The sequence below is a fragment of the Drosophila innubila genome (assembly GCF_004354385.1).
Source record: "Drosophila innubila isolate TH190305 chromosome 3L unlocalized genomic scaffold, UK_Dinn_1.0 0_D_3L, whole genome shotgun sequence".
NCBI lineage: Eukaryota > Metazoa > Arthropoda > Insecta > Diptera > Drosophilidae > Drosophila > Drosophila innubila.
Genome location: NW_022995376.1, coordinates 27,012,676 through 27,033,654, shown reverse-complemented (window position 1 = coordinate 27,033,654; position 20,979 = coordinate 27,012,676). Strand labels below are relative to the sequence as shown.

At 32.2% G+C, this 20,979-nt stretch overlaps 1 protein-coding gene across 1 annotated transcript in view; it reads left to right on the top strand.

Moving 5' to 3' along the window:
- LOC117789264 (fat-like cadherin-related tumor suppressor homolog) overlaps positions 1–11,553 on the top strand; it is a 47,710-nt gene extending 36,157 nt beyond the window's left edge. Inside the window, exons 8-14 of the mRNA XM_034628377.1 lie at positions 1,430–1,802; positions 5,818–6,826; positions 7,349–7,534; positions 7,604–7,778; positions 7,860–8,122; positions 9,709–9,925; positions 11,377–11,553. Coding sequence (XP_034484268.1) covers positions 1,430–1,802; positions 5,818–6,826; positions 7,349–7,534; positions 7,604–7,778; positions 7,860–8,122; positions 9,709–9,925; positions 11,377–11,403 — 2,250 coding nt within the window. The 3' untranslated portion in view covers positions 11,404–11,553. The remainder of the gene's footprint in view (positions 1–1,429; positions 1,803–5,817; positions 6,827–7,348; positions 7,535–7,603; positions 7,779–7,859; positions 8,123–9,708; positions 9,926–11,376) is intronic.
- The last annotated feature ends 9,426 nt before the right edge of the window (positions 11,554–20,979 follow it).

Below are 20,979 nucleotides of genomic sequence, written 5' to 3'. Positions count from 1 at the left end.
TCAATAACGCGAACTGCCGTCCGCAGTGATTAAAGTTAATTATGACAATGTTTTGTACTAAAAACATAACATTTGGGTTTAGTTCAAGATTTTTGTGTACTTAAAGTAGCATGTCTTAAAATTTTTCCCAGAGCGTACTTAAAATTTCCCCGAAAAATCTGATTTTAAGATTTCCGTACTTGCGAAAACCTAACTTGAAATAAGATTTTTGTTCTCAACTGTAGAAATTTCGATCTTTTTCCGAGATTTTGAAATCGTTTGTACTTGAAAACGGCCTGTTTAAGTATGGAAATCTTGATTTTTTTTCTGAGTGTAATGATGACATACGTGTGCGCACCTAAAAAAAAAGTATTAAAAAAATCCAAAAAAGTGGGTTTGGTTCGTGTTATATCCAAAAAGTTTAAACATGTTGCCTAGTGTAATTAACTAAAATAAGATACATTCATTTGGAATTTAAAACAAATAGAAAAGCATACCCATATCAAAATGCTCAAAGCTTCATGTTTTTTTCGTTTGTGCTCAAAAAACCGGTCTTTGAAAAACACAAACAAAATGGAAACGAATTAAGGTGTCAATGCTTGAGCATTTCCCTTATTGAGAAAAACACAATCGAGTGTGTTTTCTCTCAACCTTTTTGGGATCTGTCCGAATAAAACAGATTTTTTCATGACAGTATTACATGGATGAGACTTATTTGCGAGCTCTATTTTTAATTCAACATAACTCATTAGTCGGATTTGTTCTAAATTCCGAAAGTATTTGGGAAAATAAATGGGGAATTTGATAGGGCTACCCTTGCATGTGCGGAAATTTGAGTGTTTTCACCATTTGAGTGTTTTCAGTATTTAATGTAATATTAAAACTTATTGGTTTTGTAAACAAACTCTGTATCGGAGCTGACAACTCTGCTAAAAGATATTTATCAACCCTGAAAACAACCGAATTGGTGCCATACAAAGCTTGAAAATCAATGCCAACGCTTAAAATTTTTTTTAAATTTTTACCAAATTTGTTCAGATTTTTTATACAGTCTCAAAAAAGTTTTTCAACAAAATGCTAATTTGAATGTGGCAGCTATGTGACATATTCATCCGATTTGGACCAAATTTGGTCAGTATGCTTAAGACATTCCCAAACACACAATGAGTAAGTTTGAGATAGCTCCAATATCAACAAAGTTTTTAATACTAAATATAGTAATTTCCTCAATTGTGATCAAATTTCAAACAAAGTCCTCCTTGCAACTCGACCTTCGCAGAACGCCGCTTTAATGCATGATAAATTTGTCTCAGCTATGTTGTGCTGCTCAAGGATCAGTAGTTAGTCAGTCAGGACAATCAGTTTAGCTATTATGACTTATTGCTATTATAACTTTTTTGTTAAATAATCGTATGCTTTTTATAAATATTTTCCTATACATTTTTTTCAGGTTCATGCAATTGACAACGATGATGGAGAAAACTCTCGAATAACATATTCAATTAAATCTGGAAAGAAAAAAAACAAATTTCGTATTGATAACATAAGCGGACATGTTTTTATGACCAAGCCATTAGAAGCTGACTCTGAATATGAAATTATTGTAAAAGCCGAAGACAACGGAATTCCCAAAAAGAGCCAAACTACACTAGTTAATATAGTTTTTATACCTATTGCTGCCAATTCTCCGAATGCTCCCTCTATACTGACAAAATCAATAAATAACATTGTAGATTTGACAGAGAATGACAAACCGGGATTTTTGGTGACTCAAATTCTGGCAGTTGATGAGGACAACGATCAATTGTGGTTCAATATTAGTGGTAAGTAAAAAAAATTGTATTTTATAAAAAATTCTCTAACCCGTTGTGAAAATCGTAATTCTCTTATATGTGATAGGAAAAAGCACTCGACAGCCTACTTTTAGACAACACTGGTCTAAAATCAGAATCGAGATTACCGTTTTTATATACTAGGTGTGCAAGTTTTTAATGTCGATTTGCTGTCAGTAGCAAAAAACAGTATTCAAGTATTCTTAAAACCTAAAACGCTCTTTGTTAGTTAGATAGCCTGCTCAAAACGTCTTAATAGTTTATTTGCTTACGAGATAGTAACAAAGTTAAATTTCGTGCTTAACAAGTCGATCTTTCAGCTAAATAAAGAGTTTTTGCGGAAAGTTATTAGCTTATTGTTAAAACAAAAAAAGTCACAGAAAAAGTCATCGTAAAGTCATTGAATTTTTGTATAGATTAACGGTGATCTTATTTCAACTGTCAAGACTTGTCAACGCTGTTCTTAACTATTAAAAGTGGCGAATTTAATGCTTTTCATAAAGATCGCGAAAGTGCTATGTGTGGGGGATGGATGACAAGGGAGTTGTGTACTTCGAGCTTCTGAAACCCGGCGAAAGAGTCAACACCGACCGCTGCCAAAGTGGTCAAGGAAACAATCCATATTCACCAGACCTGTCACCTTCCGATCGTCATTTGTTCTCATCGATGGGATACGTACTGACTGAACAGGACTCCTTTACTTTCGAGGATGAACAAAAATGGGTTGATATATATGGGTTAATATATATATATTTATGGATGTTAACAAAACGTGAAGTTTTTTTTTGGCATGGTTTCCATCAATTGCACAAAACGATGGACAAAATGAGTAGGAAGTGAGGGCGAATACTTTGAATTAAAAATTTTTTATAGTTAATATTATATAAAATTTGTTAAGTTTCTCTTTAAAAACGGTAAAATTAATTTGCAAAAAACCGATACTATTAATAAAACTTGATTGTGAATTTTAGTTCATCCTAACCAAATTTGGTTCAAATCAGTGCAATAAATCATATAGGTGACAAAGAAAGAATTGGTCGATAAAACTAGGTAACAAAATTCCTTTGAAATAGATGTCAACAAACAACTTAAAATACTTTCCTATGGTACGGTTTTTACAATTTTTTTTAAATTTGCTATATTTTTAAACTGTCTTTAGAGGTATGCCTACATTTCTCAATTTTATTCAAGAGTGCCTAAACCGATTTAAAAATGCTTTACGTTTTTGGAAAGCTAATAAAAATGTGTAATTTTTTTGAATTAAGAAAATTATAATTTTTTAAAGTATATTTTTACGATTTTAAAACTTTAAAATTTCAAAAAGAAATTAAAATCTATGCAGAAATGGCATTTAAAAACATTTTATAGCTAGGGAAGTTTTTGTTTTTCGATTTGAATAAAAAAAATGTTGTGTTTTTTTGAGACACCAAAACCAATTTTAAGAAATATCAATTTGTTTTCTTACATATTTTGACCAAATTTGGTTATCAGCGGAATACTATATCATATAGCTGCCATAAATAAAAGAGAAAGAAAAGTGTTAGAACTTTTTTTTTATTTTTCCTGGAATTTTAAAGTTAAATAACATTGACGAAAAACATTTTTTTTCTATTGTGAGATTTTTTTTTTTTAATTTTTTAAGCATTTGTCATCATTACTCGAGAATGCCAAACCGATTTTCAAAAGTTTTAATTTTTTTGAAAGCTAATGAAAATGTCTCTAATTAATTTATACAAAGTCTAAGATTTAAACCAGTAGCTTAAGGAACATCAATTATTGTATTTATTAAATGATGAGATTTTGTTTAACTTCCTTTTTTTTTTTTTTAGATTTTTTTGTTTAAAATTCTAGGAAAAGTCGAAAAAAATGTATTAGATTTACTTTATTACTTAGCCGTCTCTCCATAGATTGAATTGAATCATATCTTAAACGACGCGTAATTAATCCAGCTATTTAAATAAAATAGAAAATAACTTTTTCGACTTTTTCTAGAATTTTAAAGTAAAAAATCGAAAAAAAGCTTATCAAAAAATCATAATTTTCTTAATTCGAAAATTGATGTCTCTTAAACTACTGGTTTAAATCTAAGACTATGTATAAATTATTTTGAAATATATTTATTAACTTTCAGAAAAAGTAAAGCTTGTGAATATCGGTATTGGCATTCTCGAGTAATGAAGACAAATGTGGGCGCACCTCTAAAAAAGTAAGAAAAAAAGCCTACTTTTAAAAAATTCTAAAAAAATCTTCTAAAAGAAAAAATGTGTTTTGTCATATGGGGTCCCATATCTTCAAAAAAAAGTGGGTTTGATTCGTGTAATAACCAAAATGTTTAAATTTGTAAGGTAACATCCCAAAAATTTAAACGAGCGCAACCCGCTTTTTTGGGATAGATTTGGGGCCCACTATGACAAAAAGCATTTTTTTTTCTATGATAGTTTTTTTTTTTAGGATTTTTTTAAAATTTGGCTTCTGCAAGGAGTGCAACCGCCCCGGGCGCTTAGATATTAGGGGCGCCGATATTTCAAAAAGAGTTTGAACTTAGGATAAATTTGAGGGGTTGAGCCTGATATTAAATAAATCAGACAACGAAAAGTGCGAAAACAATTTTTATATGTGGCTGCTACATTTCGAATTCCATTTTTAGAATGAATCGACCCCATCATTTAGCAACTAAAATTGAGATTTGAGGCACTTTTTATTGTTTCTGATGATTTGAATTTATAAACAGGACTTTAACACTAAATCCAAATTAGACAGTTAACTTGAAAAGCATACAATGAATTTGACAACGATTTTTTAACGATTTACATTACATACTTCACATCACATCAGCATTAGCACATCGTTTTAGCAAACTTTAAATAAATTTGAACCAATTAGGATCATCAATTGGACAAGATAACTTAGCAGTCTCCGTTTGCTATCAATCGAATATCTCCAAATATGGGTAAAGTAATTTATCAGTTTGCTTTCATAAAAGCTAACAATTAATGCCTCAATTTGGGGGACCTTAAATCAATTTTACAATTTTAGAAATAACAAACCATTATAAAATTAAAGTTTAAACTTCTTAATTTTATCATGTATTTTTAAAGTATGTATTCAGGATGTCATTGTTTAATTCAGACAATATGCGGATAAAATGGCAACGACTCAGCATTTTAAAAGTCAAAGAAGTCTAAAATATTTGATTTAAATAAAAAAAACATGGGCTGACGTGGGCCTGGCCAAATTTTAAAATTAACTTCCGATAGGTCAACATCCTTAGGGTATTGTCACCCAATTTGGTTCCTCTATCTCGAATAGTCTCGAAAATAAAAGTCTTCAAACTGGTATACCATAATCTGTCACGAATCTAATAGTACCCATTTTTATGTAACGAGCTAATTATCATGTTATAAGTTTTTATTGTAGTAACATTTAATTAATTTTAGTAAACATTTTGGACACTGGAGCTGTCAATTTAATATGTTTTTAAAGGAATTATCTTTGTTTTGTTTATTTGCCCCGGGAGCAATTTCTTGTCGCAACGGCGCTGCTACGTCCTGACCCAATTTGGTTCTTATCGGTTCACTATATAGCATATAGCTGTCATTAAAACAATCAGTTAAAAATTATATACAGTGTTCTGCAAGGGTTTTCAAATCTTATTTTGTTTTTTTTTCGGGTTCATCTAATTTCATTTATTTTAAATTTAAAGTACCTAATCAAATAGATAAATCGACTTGTGCTTATCTACTTGGAGCCTTTTCATCAAATCTTCGGCGTCCCAATCGACATCTAATAGCCTAGACACAAGGTATCCTACTACCGAGTACGCTCGACTGATCTGTTTGTTTTTTAATGGCTTTAGTCAGTAATGATACTAATGAAGATATCTTTACTTTATAGGAGGTTACATAAATTATGCAAATAACTTAGCTATTAATAAGTCCAGAGTTGTGTGGAACATTTATTATACAAATAATTCTAATAATTGTTTACTTTTTATCCTGATAAATAGGAGGAAACGACGGAAACCATTTTTATATTGGAAGAGATACCGGAAATGTTCTGCTGTCCAAGTATTTGGATTATGAGACACAAACGTTTTATAATCTATCAATTAGCGTGACTGATGGCTCAAATACAGTGCATACTACGTTATTCATTAAAGTTGTTGATACGAATGATAATGTACCACAATTTACAAAGGAAATATACCACGTAAATATATCAGAAAATATCGAAGAAGAATCTGTTATCATGCAACTCCATGCAACTGATAAAGATGAAGATAAAAAGCTCTTTTATCATCTTCATGCCACACAAGACCCATCGTCATTAACATTGTTTCGCATTGATTCAATAAGCGGAAACGTTATAGTCACACAGAAACTGGATTTTGAAAAAACTTCGCAACATATATTAATTACATTCGTGAAAGACCAAGGAACTCCGGGAAAGCGGAATTACGCAAAGATAATAGTAAATGTACATGATCACAATGATCATTATCCCGAATTCACTACAAAATTAATTCAAAGTAAAGTTCCCGAAAGTGCAACAATAGGCTCCAAACTTGTTCAGATTACAGCCATAGATCGAGATAGCGGTCACAATGCTGAAATACGTTACTCTATTATTACCGGTAACGTAGGAAGTATGTTTGAAATCGATCCAGTATTTGGTATTATATCTTTGGCTGACACTTTGGATATTAATAAAATGCAGGAGTACATGTTGCAGATTAAAGCTGTAGATCTTGGTCAGCCCCCGCTATCATCTCAAGTGCCTGTACATATCATTATAACTATGTCAGATAATGATCCCCCTAAATTCTTCACTAGTTTAATTTCACTGGAAATTTTTGAAAATTTGAGTGTCGGATCATTTGTAACACAAGTTGAAGCAAGATCATCTTCATCTATTTTCTTTGATATCATCGATGGTAACGACAACGATAGTTTTCGGATAAATCCTTCTACGGGAGTAATTGTCATCAACAACAATGTCGACTACGAAATGAACAAGTAATTATTCCTACATTTATATACATAGGGTGGGTCAACTTATTTGGGTGAGAAAAAAGATGAATGCGTCCACCAAAATCGGAATCTACGATTAATTCTAAAAATATTTCACTGCAAAACTATGGCCCCTAGCCCGCGCTGAGAAGAACAAAAAGGTGAGTTTTTCGTCAAATCGTTCCTATGGCAGCTACATATATGATATAGGGGACCAAAATCCAGTGTTTCTGTGTTTGTTTTTTACATGCTGACCAAAATTTTCCAGAGGTACGATCGGTCGAAAAACTTTTTATGTCTATCAGCGAAAGCTAGGATTTGATTTTAGGCCATATTTTTTTGGTTAAATCTTCTAAGAATTCGTCGTAGTTTATCATTTTGTTGGAAGTTTTTTGAGAAATAAAATATTGACCCAACCTATAATATATATTTTATAATAATGATATTGTTACCTGTGTATATTTATTTATTAAAACTTGTAGTCCTACTTATAATATAATCGTAACTATTATTTTATGCTACTTTCAGATTATTTAATTTAACTATAAAGGGAACTAACATGGCCTCTGAGTCCTCGTGCCAAAACATAATAGTGCATATTTTAGATGCGAATGATAATATTCCAAAATTTCTGGAAGTTGAATATATTGGAACTATTTCTGAGTCTGCCAGCTTAGGCTCTTATGTTCAAAAGATTGATGATAACAAAAAACGGTACGAAAATGGCATGATGGATATTGCATTTATTTTAATTTTAAAAACATGATAATTACTCTTTTATAGTCATCTGGCTTTAAATGTGTACGACCCAGACGTAGGATTCAATGGAATGTTGCAATATAGAATTATTGATGACTTAACGAGTAACATTTTTAAAATAGATTCTAATACTGGAGCTATTAAAATTATACGCAGTTTAGATTATGAAAGGAATACAAACTATTCATTTTTTGTAACGGTAGGTATTTACATAAAAACCAATATTATGACAAGTACATATATTAATAAACAATTTAATTCTAAATACTCGTTTATTTAGGTCAGTGACATGGGTAAACCAAGCCTACACTCAAAAACAAAAGCTCACGTAAAAATACTCGTGAGTAACGTAAATGACTGTCCACCAATGTTTAAGGATAGAGATCACAATGTTACTTTGTTATTGCCAACTTTTAAAAATGTATTTGTTACTCAAATTGCTGCGGTTGACGCCGATAACGACGTTATTCGCTATGACATTGTTGATGGAAATAACCAAGATTGCTTTCATATACATCCACTTACAGGAGTGTTAACGACAAGGTACTTTTACGCTTATTATTTAGCTTTAATAATATTATCTAAGGAGATTTAATCTTTACATTCGATGACTTTAATAGTTGTTGGATTGGTTAAGATTGCCTCTAAGCTAGACCTAATATAATATATAGAGCATACAAACTGTTTAAGTCTTGTTATTCAGTTTTACTGATTTAAGCTGTTGTATAAAAGAGGTATAAATTAGCCATACTCGAACTCATAAAATTACTGTAATACTGTAATTTTATGAGTTCGAGTATGGCTAATTTATACCTCTTTTATACAACAGCTTAAATCAGTAAAACTGAATAACAAGACTTAAACAATTTTTATGCTCTAGCTTTAAACTTGCTCTTGTATTTTTTTCGATACGAGGACGAAAGGAAGAGTTTTAAAATTTCAAAACAAACTGTCTCCTGCTTAGGTCTCAGGAAAGGAATGCCTGTCTCATTGAACACATATTTTAACGTGGAATTGTGGGAATCGAACTCAATAAATTTCAATTTTAAATTTAAAAATGTGGCCTCCAATTAGAGAGCAACGAGGCAAAGGTCTCAATTGGTCAATCGATAATCTCGAACACCGATTTCTTCGAATTAGCTTGCAGTGATCGCAGGGGGACAGAAAGGGACACTTGAGTTATCTTCATTATTGGTATATTTTTTACAAAAAAAATTAATTTAAAATATATTTAAAGCACTTTTGTTAAATTTAAAAAACAATTTAATTTAATTTTATAATTTTTACATTTAACAGCAACCATTGTTCATTTCTAGGCCCGCGACAACGGCTTTTTGTGCTTTTGGGTTGTAAAAAATTTTGTAAAACAGTCCTGTACAATAGAGTCAGTCAATTTGAATTAAGTTAAAAAAAAGTTATATTATTTCAAAAGCTCTACTTTGATTTTAGACTGATGGTTTATTGGGCAAAACTTCTTAGAATTCGTCGTAAATTGCAATTTTTGCAACCGTTTTGTCGCAAAAAAAAAATTACCCACTCTACTATACTTATAATCTTTTTTTAAGGATCTGGTTTCCTGAGTGCGCAAGAAAGGCTAGTCTGCGAAATAATTTTAACTTATATAACATTGAAATCACTACGAAGACTAATTTAACTACAAAGCTGTATTGCTCATAGGAATGTATGTTCTACAAATCTCTAAAAGCAACCCAAAAGGTGGTGATTCTGAAACAATGCAAGCAATGCCTTTCAATACCAAAAATGTTTTGGAAAGATTAAATAAAATTTTTAATTTATTGAATGAAATGTATTTTGAGTTAATTTTTTAATTATATAAAACATACCTAAAATAATATTTATATAACTTAAAAATCTCTAGAGGTTTGTGGCAGGGTTTGTGGTGATGTTATAAAAAAAATTTTTTGTCGCCCCCCCTTCGTTCAAAGCTGCCTACGCCCTTGCAGTGATTTATCCTAGTCTAACAATATGAAGTATCAATCTTATATATTTTTAAAAGATTCTGTAGTGGTGTTTTTAATTTGTATTGCTAACCCATCTTATGATCAAAAGTAATTAAACAATAATTTATTAACTATATATTTTTTTTCTACGTTTTCTTTTCTTTTTAGAAATTTGGAATTTAATTATAATGATTATGTCTTACACGTTCGCGCATCTGATGGGTTATACTCCACTATTATTCTCGTAAACATTAAATTATTGCCTATAGCTAATTCAAATTTCAAATTTCAAAAAAAAATTTATGAGTTTTCGGCTGTTGAAAATACCACCAAAGTGGTCACTATTGGATTGACTAATGTCATTGGAAATACGTTGAATGAAAATGTTGAATACCGAATTCTCAATCCAACAGATATGTTTGAAATTGGAATAACATCTGGAGCTATTAAAACTACTGGACTTATATTTGACCGTGAGCTACAGGATATGTATAAATTGTTTGTCGAAGCAAAGTCATCAATTTTTTATGAAGATAATAGTAGTGTTCACAGAGCAACTACTTCAGTTTATATTTCCGTACTGGACATAAATGATAACTGTCCCATATTTGTCAACATGCCATATTACGCTTCCGTATCAGTTGGATATACGAAAGGATCAATTATTATGCAGGTGAAAGCAATCGACTTAGACAGTGGTGAGAACGGTGAAGTTCGCTACGAACTGAGAAAAGGAAACGGTGAACTTTTTAAAGTAGATAGAAAGTCTGGCGAGTTGTCAATTAAACAAAGTATCGAAGGCCATAATCGAAATTACGATTTAACAGTTGCAGCTTACGATGGCGCTGTAGTTTCTTGCAGCACAGAAGTTCCCGTTCAAATAAAGGTAAATCAAAAAAATAAAAAAATTATATTAAATGTAAATTATCTTTCTATCTACTTTTTTAATAGGTGATTGATCGATCTATGCCTGTATTTGAAAAACAATTTTATTCTGTAAGCGTCAAGGAAGATGTCGAAATGTACTCCGCACTATTTGTATCCATTCAAGCCGATAGCCCGTTAAAGAGGAAACTAATTTACACAACCTCATCTGATAATGAAAATCAACATTTTGAAATTGATTATAGAACAGGTATACTATTATTTTATCATAATTCTAACTCGTATACATATTTGAAATATTTTATATTTTTTAGTTTATTATGTAATACTCGTATGTAATCCACTAGTACGATAGCTTGTGAGTTATTCAAATAACACACAACAAAAAATTACAAAATATACCCTGGTCGAAAATATTAAGTTTGTCAAATGTATAAAAGTAACAGGCAGGAAGAGGCGTGTTCCCTGCTGGTGAATTATTCGAAAAAAAAACAACCCATGTCACCTTCTATTTTAGGTGTATAGTTTTCAATACCGAAAAGTGTCTACCTATGTCCAGAAACTACTCACCAACTTTGAAGAAATTCACAATCTTGTTTCAGTAAAAAAGAAGCTGCAGTGCTCAAATAAATAAGTAAAAATATATGAATTAAAATTAAACTGTCAAAATGTATACCGAATTTACCAGTGGCAATCAAATTGAGCGGCAATTTATGACTGCATTTATACTTACAAATATTTATACATTAAATGTAAAGACACTGTTCAATTTATTGTTGTCGCGACTTGCAAAATAATTGGCAGAATTGCACAGATGAATATTTTATTGTATTGATCAGCATTTACATGTGTACGTGTTAGGATGCATACTTATTCATAAAGTCGAGCTCTTTCATTTGTATTAAAATATTGTGATTATTAATTGCGATTATTTTACTTTATGTTTTTCAGGTTCATTGTATGTGGTCAGCGAATTAGATTACGAGCAAAATCACACACACGAGATTTTGGTACGCGCAACGGATAGCATTTCGGGAATTTACGCAGATGTTTTGTTGTCTATAATTGTGATTGATGTAAACGATTGTTATCCAGAAATCGAAAGAGATAACTACAACATTACCTTGCCGGAAAATATTCCATTTGGATCGCAAGTATTACAAATAAACGCAACTGATCTGGACTCCGGTGCAAATGGAAAACTATCATATTTTATTGAATACATCAATGGTCGAAATGATTCTGATACATTTTACATTGACGTTGTTGACGGCATCTTATATTTAAAAACACCATTAGATTATGAGTTAGAAAAGTCTTATCATGTTGTTGTGGTTGTTAAAGATCATGGCTCGCCATCATTAACTTCGAAATGCAATGTTTTTATAACAGGTAATTCGATTTACATTATTGTCAATTTAATGAAAATAGAACATATTTAAATTAATAAAATTTTATAACGAGATATTAAAGTGATGATACCTATTACACATTAAAAGAGATGAGAATGTTGAAGCAAGCAACAACACAGCGAAGGTAACCATGTCCGTCTCCCAACTGATTGATTGGGGAACTGTAGATAGGCTAATGGCTAGTAAATATATTTATACATTTATGTTCATACTGTTTTATTAGGCCGTGTCAATTTTTTTTTTCAAAAAGCTCCATGTTAGGTTTTGCTAGTCTGTAACACAAACTTTTTAGCGAAATTCATTGCCAATAACTTCAGCCCAAAACTAGTCGAATCTGACTTTTATTTCGGTTATTACAAATTTTCAATAAGGGAACCTCAGTTTTTCGTATTTTTGAGACGCCCTTTTTGGCCACAATTTTGAAATTTTTAAAAGTGCCCATCGGCTATCGAAAGAGCGAACAATAAATTTTATAACTCTAACTTATTCGAAATATTTTAGTATTGTGTTCACTGGTCAAAATTTTTTAAAAATCTTTTTATTTAATTGCAGTGAAAGACCTGAATGACAACTCACCGAGATTTATTGAGCCATCTTTCAACACGAAGTTATCTGTAGCAGCGACACGCGGCCAATTCGTTGCATTACCAAGAGCATACGACATTGACTTATCTGACATCGATTATTTGCAGTACAAAATTGTAGATGGAAACGAATTGCAAACGTACACCATTGATAGACAAAGTGGAATTATTTCTCTTCAAAACATGTTGAATTTTACCGACAAACTCAATACAATTCTAAATATATCAGTTTCTGATGGAGTTCACACAAGTTTTGCTCGGTTAAAAATCACATTAGTTCCAGAAAATTTTCACAGTCCTCAGTTTGAAGAAATGCTATATAAAGCAACCATTTTGGAAAATTTGGCAAATGGGCATGAAATTATTACTGTATGTATAAATTACAATAATTTTGTTTGTAACTAACAAACGAATTTTCCAGGTAAAAGCAACTGACAATGATTTTGGGCAGTTCGCCAGAATCTACTATGAAATTGCATCTGAAGAAATGAAGCAGTATTTTGATATTGACCGCAATACTGGTTTAATCACATCAAAAATAAAATTTGATCGAGAACATAGAGATGAGTACATGCTTCAATTAAAGGCAATTGATGGTGGAAGTAAATTTGGCTTTGCATCATTAAGAGTGTCAGTTGAAGACGTCAACGACAACAGCCCCCAATTTTTTGTGAAGGAATATAAACTCGTTATAAGCACTTCAAATAAGCTTGATGAAACATTATTGACTGTAAGTATATTAACATATGCTCAGACCCTTTCTAAAATGTCCAGATGGTCTACTAAGTTTGTCCGAAAGAAAATCTGCGTAATATGCAGAAGGAAGCGGTGTCATCAGCATCAACAGCCGAGTCAGAATTAACCATGTTCTAGATCTCAGAGAGTATAAAATTTAAACACGAAAAACTCAGTCGATTTCTGTGTATCTTCGATAGATCAAGTTTTTTTAGAGCAATGCATATTATGAAAGCAAAGAAAGCAAAGGGTCCATTATTAAATCTACAGTATTGAATTGAACATACAAGTATCTTTGTATTTTAATTTTTGTATTTGTATTTTAATTTTTTTATGTGTGTCGCATTAAAGGTCTGCACCTCCGACCTTATAATATATATATTTTCTTGATCTTCTATAAGAGACACGCAGATCAAGTATGACCATGACCATGACCATGACCCTTTTGGCCCCGCAATTCAATAAAATCATCCATATTTAACACACAGACTACTAGGAAAAGCCTGAACATTACAGTGTTATAACAATTTATATGAAACCTTGCTCACCATGCACTTCTGGCATGATGCAATTGGCGATATGTTAATTTTTTCCAGAATAAGCACCAAGTTTTTCTGTGACATCTCCAGCAAACTTGCGTAATTAACATGTCTGTATCTGCTGTGGCCCAGCGCCGCATCAGCCTTAAGAGTATCTTAGCATCTGTTAACTTCAGTTTCAAACATGTAAAGACTTTCAACATATTATTTAGAGACTTTCTACATATTTGTTTATATGAGTTTAATCGATTATATTTAATTGTTTTAGGTAAAAGCTGTGGATAAAGATATAAATGCAAATGGAGATGTGAAATATACAATTATCCCGAACACGATGAAATCCAATTTGGAAGACAAAATCTATTTAAACGAAAGTAATGGCAATATCGTTCTTAAAACTGTTCCAGCCAATTTTGAAAAAGGCATTTTTCAATTTTTTGTTCGAGCTTTTGACTCCGGAAAGCCCTCATTACACACCGACATTCCAGTATCTTTCGAAATAGTCGACTCCGATGTGATAATTCCAACGTTCGAAAAAAGGCACATAAGTCTTAAAATAATAGAATCTACTTCGCCGGGAACTGTATTAACTAAATTATATGTAAATGGAAATTATTCGCTAAAATTTTCATCTTCAGAAGAATCGTCAGTTTTTGCTATATCTGAGCATGGAGAGTTAATTCTTATGCAAACTTTGGACCGTGAACAAAATGATTCGCATTATTTAGTAATCGTGGCGGAGACTGCGACTCTACCAATTCTTTTTGCATATGCTGATGTGTTCATTCATGTAACAGATGAGAATGATAACTATCCCAAATTCGATAATACTATTTATAGTTGTGATGTAGCGGAAAATACCGATAAAGTGGTATCTATTATGAAAATTACGGCTACTGATGCAGATACTGGATCAAACGGGGATGTACGATACTACTTTGACGATGAATCAAATAGTGTACGTAATATATTTGACATCGACATATACACCGGATGGATCACTCTTTTGTCCTCCTTAGATAGAGAAGTACAATCAGAGTTTAATTTAAAAGTAATTGTCACAGATAATGGACACCCAAAACATGAATCTAAGGTGCCTGTATCGATAAAAATTATTGACTACAATGACAACGGACCTCAGTTTAAGTTGCCCATTGATCACATCCATATTTTCGAAAATGTTCTACCAGGTACTGTTTTGATCAACTTTTTGTTGATAGATCCAGATATCGAAAAGCAAGCAATAGACTATTATATCATATCTGGAGATAGTCAATCGCAATTTCAAATTGGAAAAACTGGAGAATTGTTTGTATCAAAACATCTAGATAGAGAACAAATATCATTTTACAACTTAGGAATCTTAGCCACAGATGGAAAATTCACTGCCGAAGCAAATGTTCAAGTGCATATTAAAGACATTAATGATAACATGCCATTCTGTTTAAGACCCCGGTACCACATTATGATAAATGAATCTACACCAATCGGAACAACAATAGTTGAAGTAAAAGCAATGGATTTTGATTCGAGTAATGATTTTAAATTACGATTTTATATTTCTGGCAAAGGCTCCGATGACTTTGTTATTGGTAAAGAGAGTGGCATTTTAAAAGTAGCAAAACTCATTGATAGAGAACAAACTCCGAAGTACAAAATATTGGCACATGTTCAAGATGGCAAAGAATTTATTCGAGAATGTATTTCTGAAATAATACTTACTATCAATGATATAAATGACAATACACCTATTTTCTCTATGACTAACTATAGAGTAAGCATACAAGAGGATGCCCAGTTACAAACTTTGGTGGCCAAAGTTCATGCTACTGACAAAGATTTTGGCATGAACAGAAAAATTAAATACTCATTATTGGGCACAAATAGTGAATATTTTGGAATTTCAACGTCAACAGGAATTATAAAATTAGATAAACACCTTGATCGAGAAACAATTTCCTTATATAATTTGACAGTCATGGCTGAAGATTTAGGTAAACCAATGTTATCTTCAATGGCAAATATTGTTATAAATATTTTGGATATAAACGACAATCCTCCTGAATTTAGCATGCGAAAATATACAAGTAATGTATATGAAAATGCCACAGAAGGCTTTGAAGTTTGTAAAATTCATGCTACATCAAAAGATATTGGAGTTAATGCTGAAATTTTATACTACATAGTTAGTGGCAATGAGCAACGTAAATTTAATATTAATTCAAGTACAGGCATATTATGGGTTAATGGAACATTGGACTATGAAAAGACTAAATTTTATTTCCTCACTGTTCAAGCTATTGATGGTGGAAGCCCGCCTCTTAGTAACATTGCCTATGTTAATATATCTATATATGACGTAAATGATAATAGCCCAACATTTATACAAAACATTTATCGAATTAATGTAAAAGAGGATTTCTCAGTCGATTTTCCAATTATAGATGTGAAGGCCACTGATGAAGATTCAAATGTTAACGGAATCATAAAATATAATATTGTAAATGGTGATTCTTTACATCAATTCAATGTTAATAAAAGCAATGGAACAATAATCTTAGCAAGGCCTCTAGATCGAGAAACAATTTCGGAATACACATTGGAAATTCAAGCCTGTGATTTTGGAATCCCAGAGCGATGCAGTACTGTTCAAGTCATAATTTTTATACTAGATGCAAATGACAACGCTCCAATTTTCTCTCAGACAAACTACAGCATAGTTTTACAGGAAAATAGACCATTAGGCTATGTTTTTATTACCTTTGAAGTTTCTGACGCTGATGAATCACCCAATTCGACACCTTTCACGTACGACATTCGCTCTGGAAATGAAGGAGGTTTATTTCGTCTTGAACAAGACGGTTCTCTTAGCACAGCAACAAAATTCAACCATAAATTACGAGACGAGTTCATAATACAAATACGTGTATTTGATAATGGAACCCCACCACTTTATTCGGATACTTGGGTGACAATAAAAATAATTGAAGAAAGTCAATATCCTCCCATCATAACACCTTTAGAAGTAACCGTGAATTCATATGAAGATGAATTTTCAGCTGCGTTTTTGGGAAAAGTTTTTGCATCTGACCAAGATCAATATGATGAGCTAACATTCTGTATGACATCTACCAATGAAGAAACATATCAAACATCCAAATTATTTAAAATTACTGAGAAGACTGGGGAAATATATTCTATAACTAACCTTGATATTGGTGTATATAAACTAAATGTATCAGTCAGCGACGGGAAATTTACCGTATTTACGACAGTAAAAATCAATGTCGAACTGATAACAATGGACATGGTCAGAGAAGCGGCAATCATCCGTTTTAGTAAAATTGGAGCATCAGAGTTCTTACTAAGTCATAGAAAAGGTTTTATTCGATCCATAAGAAATGTTATGCGATGTCGCCAAAAAGATGTAATTTTGATTTCTCTGCAAGAGAAAATTGAAAAATCGTTGACAAAGCAAGATGAATATTCCACTGACTTAAATGTTGTATTTACAGTACGAAAACAACAAATAATTCCAACATCAGATGCATTTTTTAGCAGCGACGAAGTACGTCTATCTGTCATCAGCAAAGAAATTGATATTGAAAACGACACTAATCTTATCATTGAAGAAATTGTTCCAAGTTTCTGTCAGAACAAGGAAAATATATGTGTTCATGGGATTTGCAAGCAATTAATAAGTTTGGATTTAAAGAATATAACAACTATTTATACTGATGTTATAAGCTTTGCAACGCCCTCGTATAGCTTAAAAAAAAAATGTGTATGTAAATCAGGTTTTGATGGAAAAAATTGCAATGAATCAGTAAATGCATGTTATTCAGAACCTTGTCCACCCCAAAGAAATTGCTTACCTTCAGAATCTGCAGCTCGATATCAATGTGTATGCCCTAATGGATACTCGGGCTCATTTTGTGAAATGAAATCATCAAAATGTAGCAATGGAACCTGTGATACCAATTTTTCAACATCAGTTTCATTTGGTGGTAAAAGTTATGCACACTACAAAATAAACAAGGCAAAGGCCAGAAATACTTTAGAAAATCAGTTCGTCTTGTCTCTTCAAATAAGAACAGTACAACAAAGTGGTACACTTTTGTATGCAAGTGGAAAAGTGGACTATAATGTTTTGGAAATTGTTAACGGGGCTGTAAAATACAAATTCGATTTAGGCTCAGGAGAAGGCGTTGTAAGCGTGTCAAGCATTTATATTTCGGATGGAGTCTGGCACACTATCACATTAGAGCGCACTCTTAATAGTGCCAAACTAATTGTAGATAATAAACATGTCTCTCAAGGCAGCGCTCCTGGAGTCAATGGCATTTTAAATATTCAGTCAAATGATATCTTCGTTGGAGCTGAGGTTCGACCGCATCCTTCAATTATCGGCTATGAAGACATTCAACGTGGATTTATTGGTTGTATGGCAAATATTAAAATAGCTATGGAACCATTGCCTTTATATATTTCGGGAGGTAGCACAATCGCTGCACTTAAAAGATTTACAAATGTTGAGTTTAAATGTGATCCAGCCAATGTATTGATCAGCTTGGGAGTTTGTGGTACTCAACCTTGTATGAACAGTGGCATTTGTACGGATCTTGGAAATGATATATTTAAATGTATCTGCCATGCGCGATTTACTGGTGAATTATGTGAAATTGATTTAGATCCATGTTTATCAGCGCCGTGTTTGTTTGGTGGTCGTTGTGACAATCATGAGCCAAATAATTATACATGTATCTGTCCAATACATTTGTCTGGAAAAAGATGTGAATATGGAAAATTTTGCACCCCGAACCCTTGCAAAAATGGAGGAATATGTGAAGAAGGCGACGGAGTATCACATTGTATGTGCCGAGGCTTTACTGGTCCAAATTGTGAAATTGACGTTAATGAATGCGAAAATCAACCATGCGGAAACGGCGCAACTTGTATTAATGAAGCTGGTAGCTTTCGGTGCATATGCCCTTCGTTTCTTACCGGTGCAAGCTGTGGAGATCCCCTATATTCAAATTCTATTTCTACAAAATTAAAAAACTTTTCAATTGAGCATATCAGTGGTATAATATCAGGAATAACTATTGTGCTGATTCTGGTTATAATTTTGCTTTGCTGCTTTGTCTTTAAAAGAAACTCATCTACAAAGTCTAGAAATCGAATCGAAAAGAACAAAAACAGACACGCTCACAAACAAGCAACTTTAAACTCACTCCTTGATAAAGATAATGTCTGCAAATCTAACGCTAAAATTAGCAATTTGGAAATAAGCCAACGACCAATTAGCTATTCACCTCCAACTAACGATAGCCTTTTTATTAGTAACACAAGCTTTGTGAATAATTTGGATATATTACGAAGTTACGGCTCAGCTGGTGATGAGTTGGAAAATATCCCATTCGAGTACCAAAAAGTAAATAGAACTAACCAGCATGTTAATATAAACACAAGTAACCTAATGGATGGAGACAACGTACATAAACAAGAATGGTGTGAACAGATGCATTTGAAAACATTTAGTGAGAACAAGCTAAATAACGGTAAGTATAAAATAATAAACAACTATCAACAACTTCTGTAAATTGCTATAAATATTTGAATTTACTTTTAGAGCGACGAATTGATTATGGATTACCAATTAACCGTTTCTCTAGTGGAAAACTTATACAGGTTGCAATGCCCAATGTGTGTCATACTACACCAAGTGCAAATTTTGTTGATTCTGCCCTTAGTAATGGGCAATACCACTGGGACTGTTCGGATTGGGTTCGTAAAAGCCACAATCCGTTACCCGATATAACAGAAGTTCCTGGTGCAGAGGTTGCAGATTCATCGAGCTTCCATAGTAATGACAGTAATGAGTCGCAATCGAAGCGGAAATATTTAGTTCATGGTAAGCTTCCGATTTTATATCCTGTACTTAAAAAGTAAATAGAGTCAGGCATGACGATAAAGCTATATCCGTCTACCTTTCTGACTAGAGTTTTAGCTTTGTAGATATTTTATAAATGCCAATAACCAATAACCATAACTGCCGGCATTTTGCAGAATTAAGTAAGCAATTTACATTATTTTTACCAATTTCTACTTCTTTAATGGCTAAAACAGCTGATAGCGTCGCTGACTTACTACTATCAAAACCGAGTTCGAAAGCTAAAGCGAGTCAATTTCGGTCGGAATTGGGAACAGCAGATAGTAAAACGTTTGTTTTCGTTTCGTTTTCAGAACCGTTACTTAAAAAATAAGTAAATGGGTATATTGTGTTCTTTGAAATGTATGTAACAGGGAGAAGGAATTTTTTACTTTAATATTTGACACTGTGCTACAGTCAAAAACTTCTGGGATGCGACATAGCGTAGGTTGTTGATATTGTTAAATGAAACATGGTCCATACTAAATTTTTTTGTTGCACATCGAAATTTTAAATTACGGTAAAAAAAAACGTTTTTTTCAAAGTTGATGGAGTTAAGCAATCATATGCTTTAAAGTATGCATCCTACAATATAGTGTAATACGTCACCTTTTCAACGGTGTATTACATTACAAACTCGGATAAAAATTGAGGGAGCTAAGTTTAAAAATATATGTATATTTTCAGATTTTTGCATCTTCACCGTACTTTGAACAAAAATTACTAAGTCATATTGGTATAAAACTAATTACTTTTGGTATGCAGTTTCAATAAACATTTTATTTTGCGTCTTCTGCAATTAAGTTAATTAAAATCGAGTAATATTTAACTGAGTTATTCAACTCTTTAGGAAAGAAAGCCATCAAATTGCTGACAGTATTTGATCGTTTTTAGTTCTTTTTCGCTACGTTTACGTATTTTTATCGGACCACAGATCCGAAAGCTTATGAAAAGTGAAAATTTCAAGTCCAAAGTGAACATTTTTGAGAAACAAGCTTGAAAATGTTATATTGCTCTATGTGATAATTATGTTGGCAATAACAGGAGCGCCGACTGTGGTACAGTTGTAAACTATTTTTTAAGGGCGTACAATGACATGAAGTGCAGCATGTCTATAAAAATCAATTTTTTGCATTCCCATTTAAATTTCTTCCCAGTTAATCTGGACCAGTTCAGTGACGAACAAGGTGAACGGTTTCAAATATCGCTGCTTAATAAAAGCGCTCTGATGGCAAAAATAAAATCAACATAATAACAAACGATTGCTGCTCACTTAGCACGGATAGAGAAACCGATTATACTAAGTTTAAAAAGAAAAATAGATCGAGTAAACATTTTTAAGTAATTTTTAA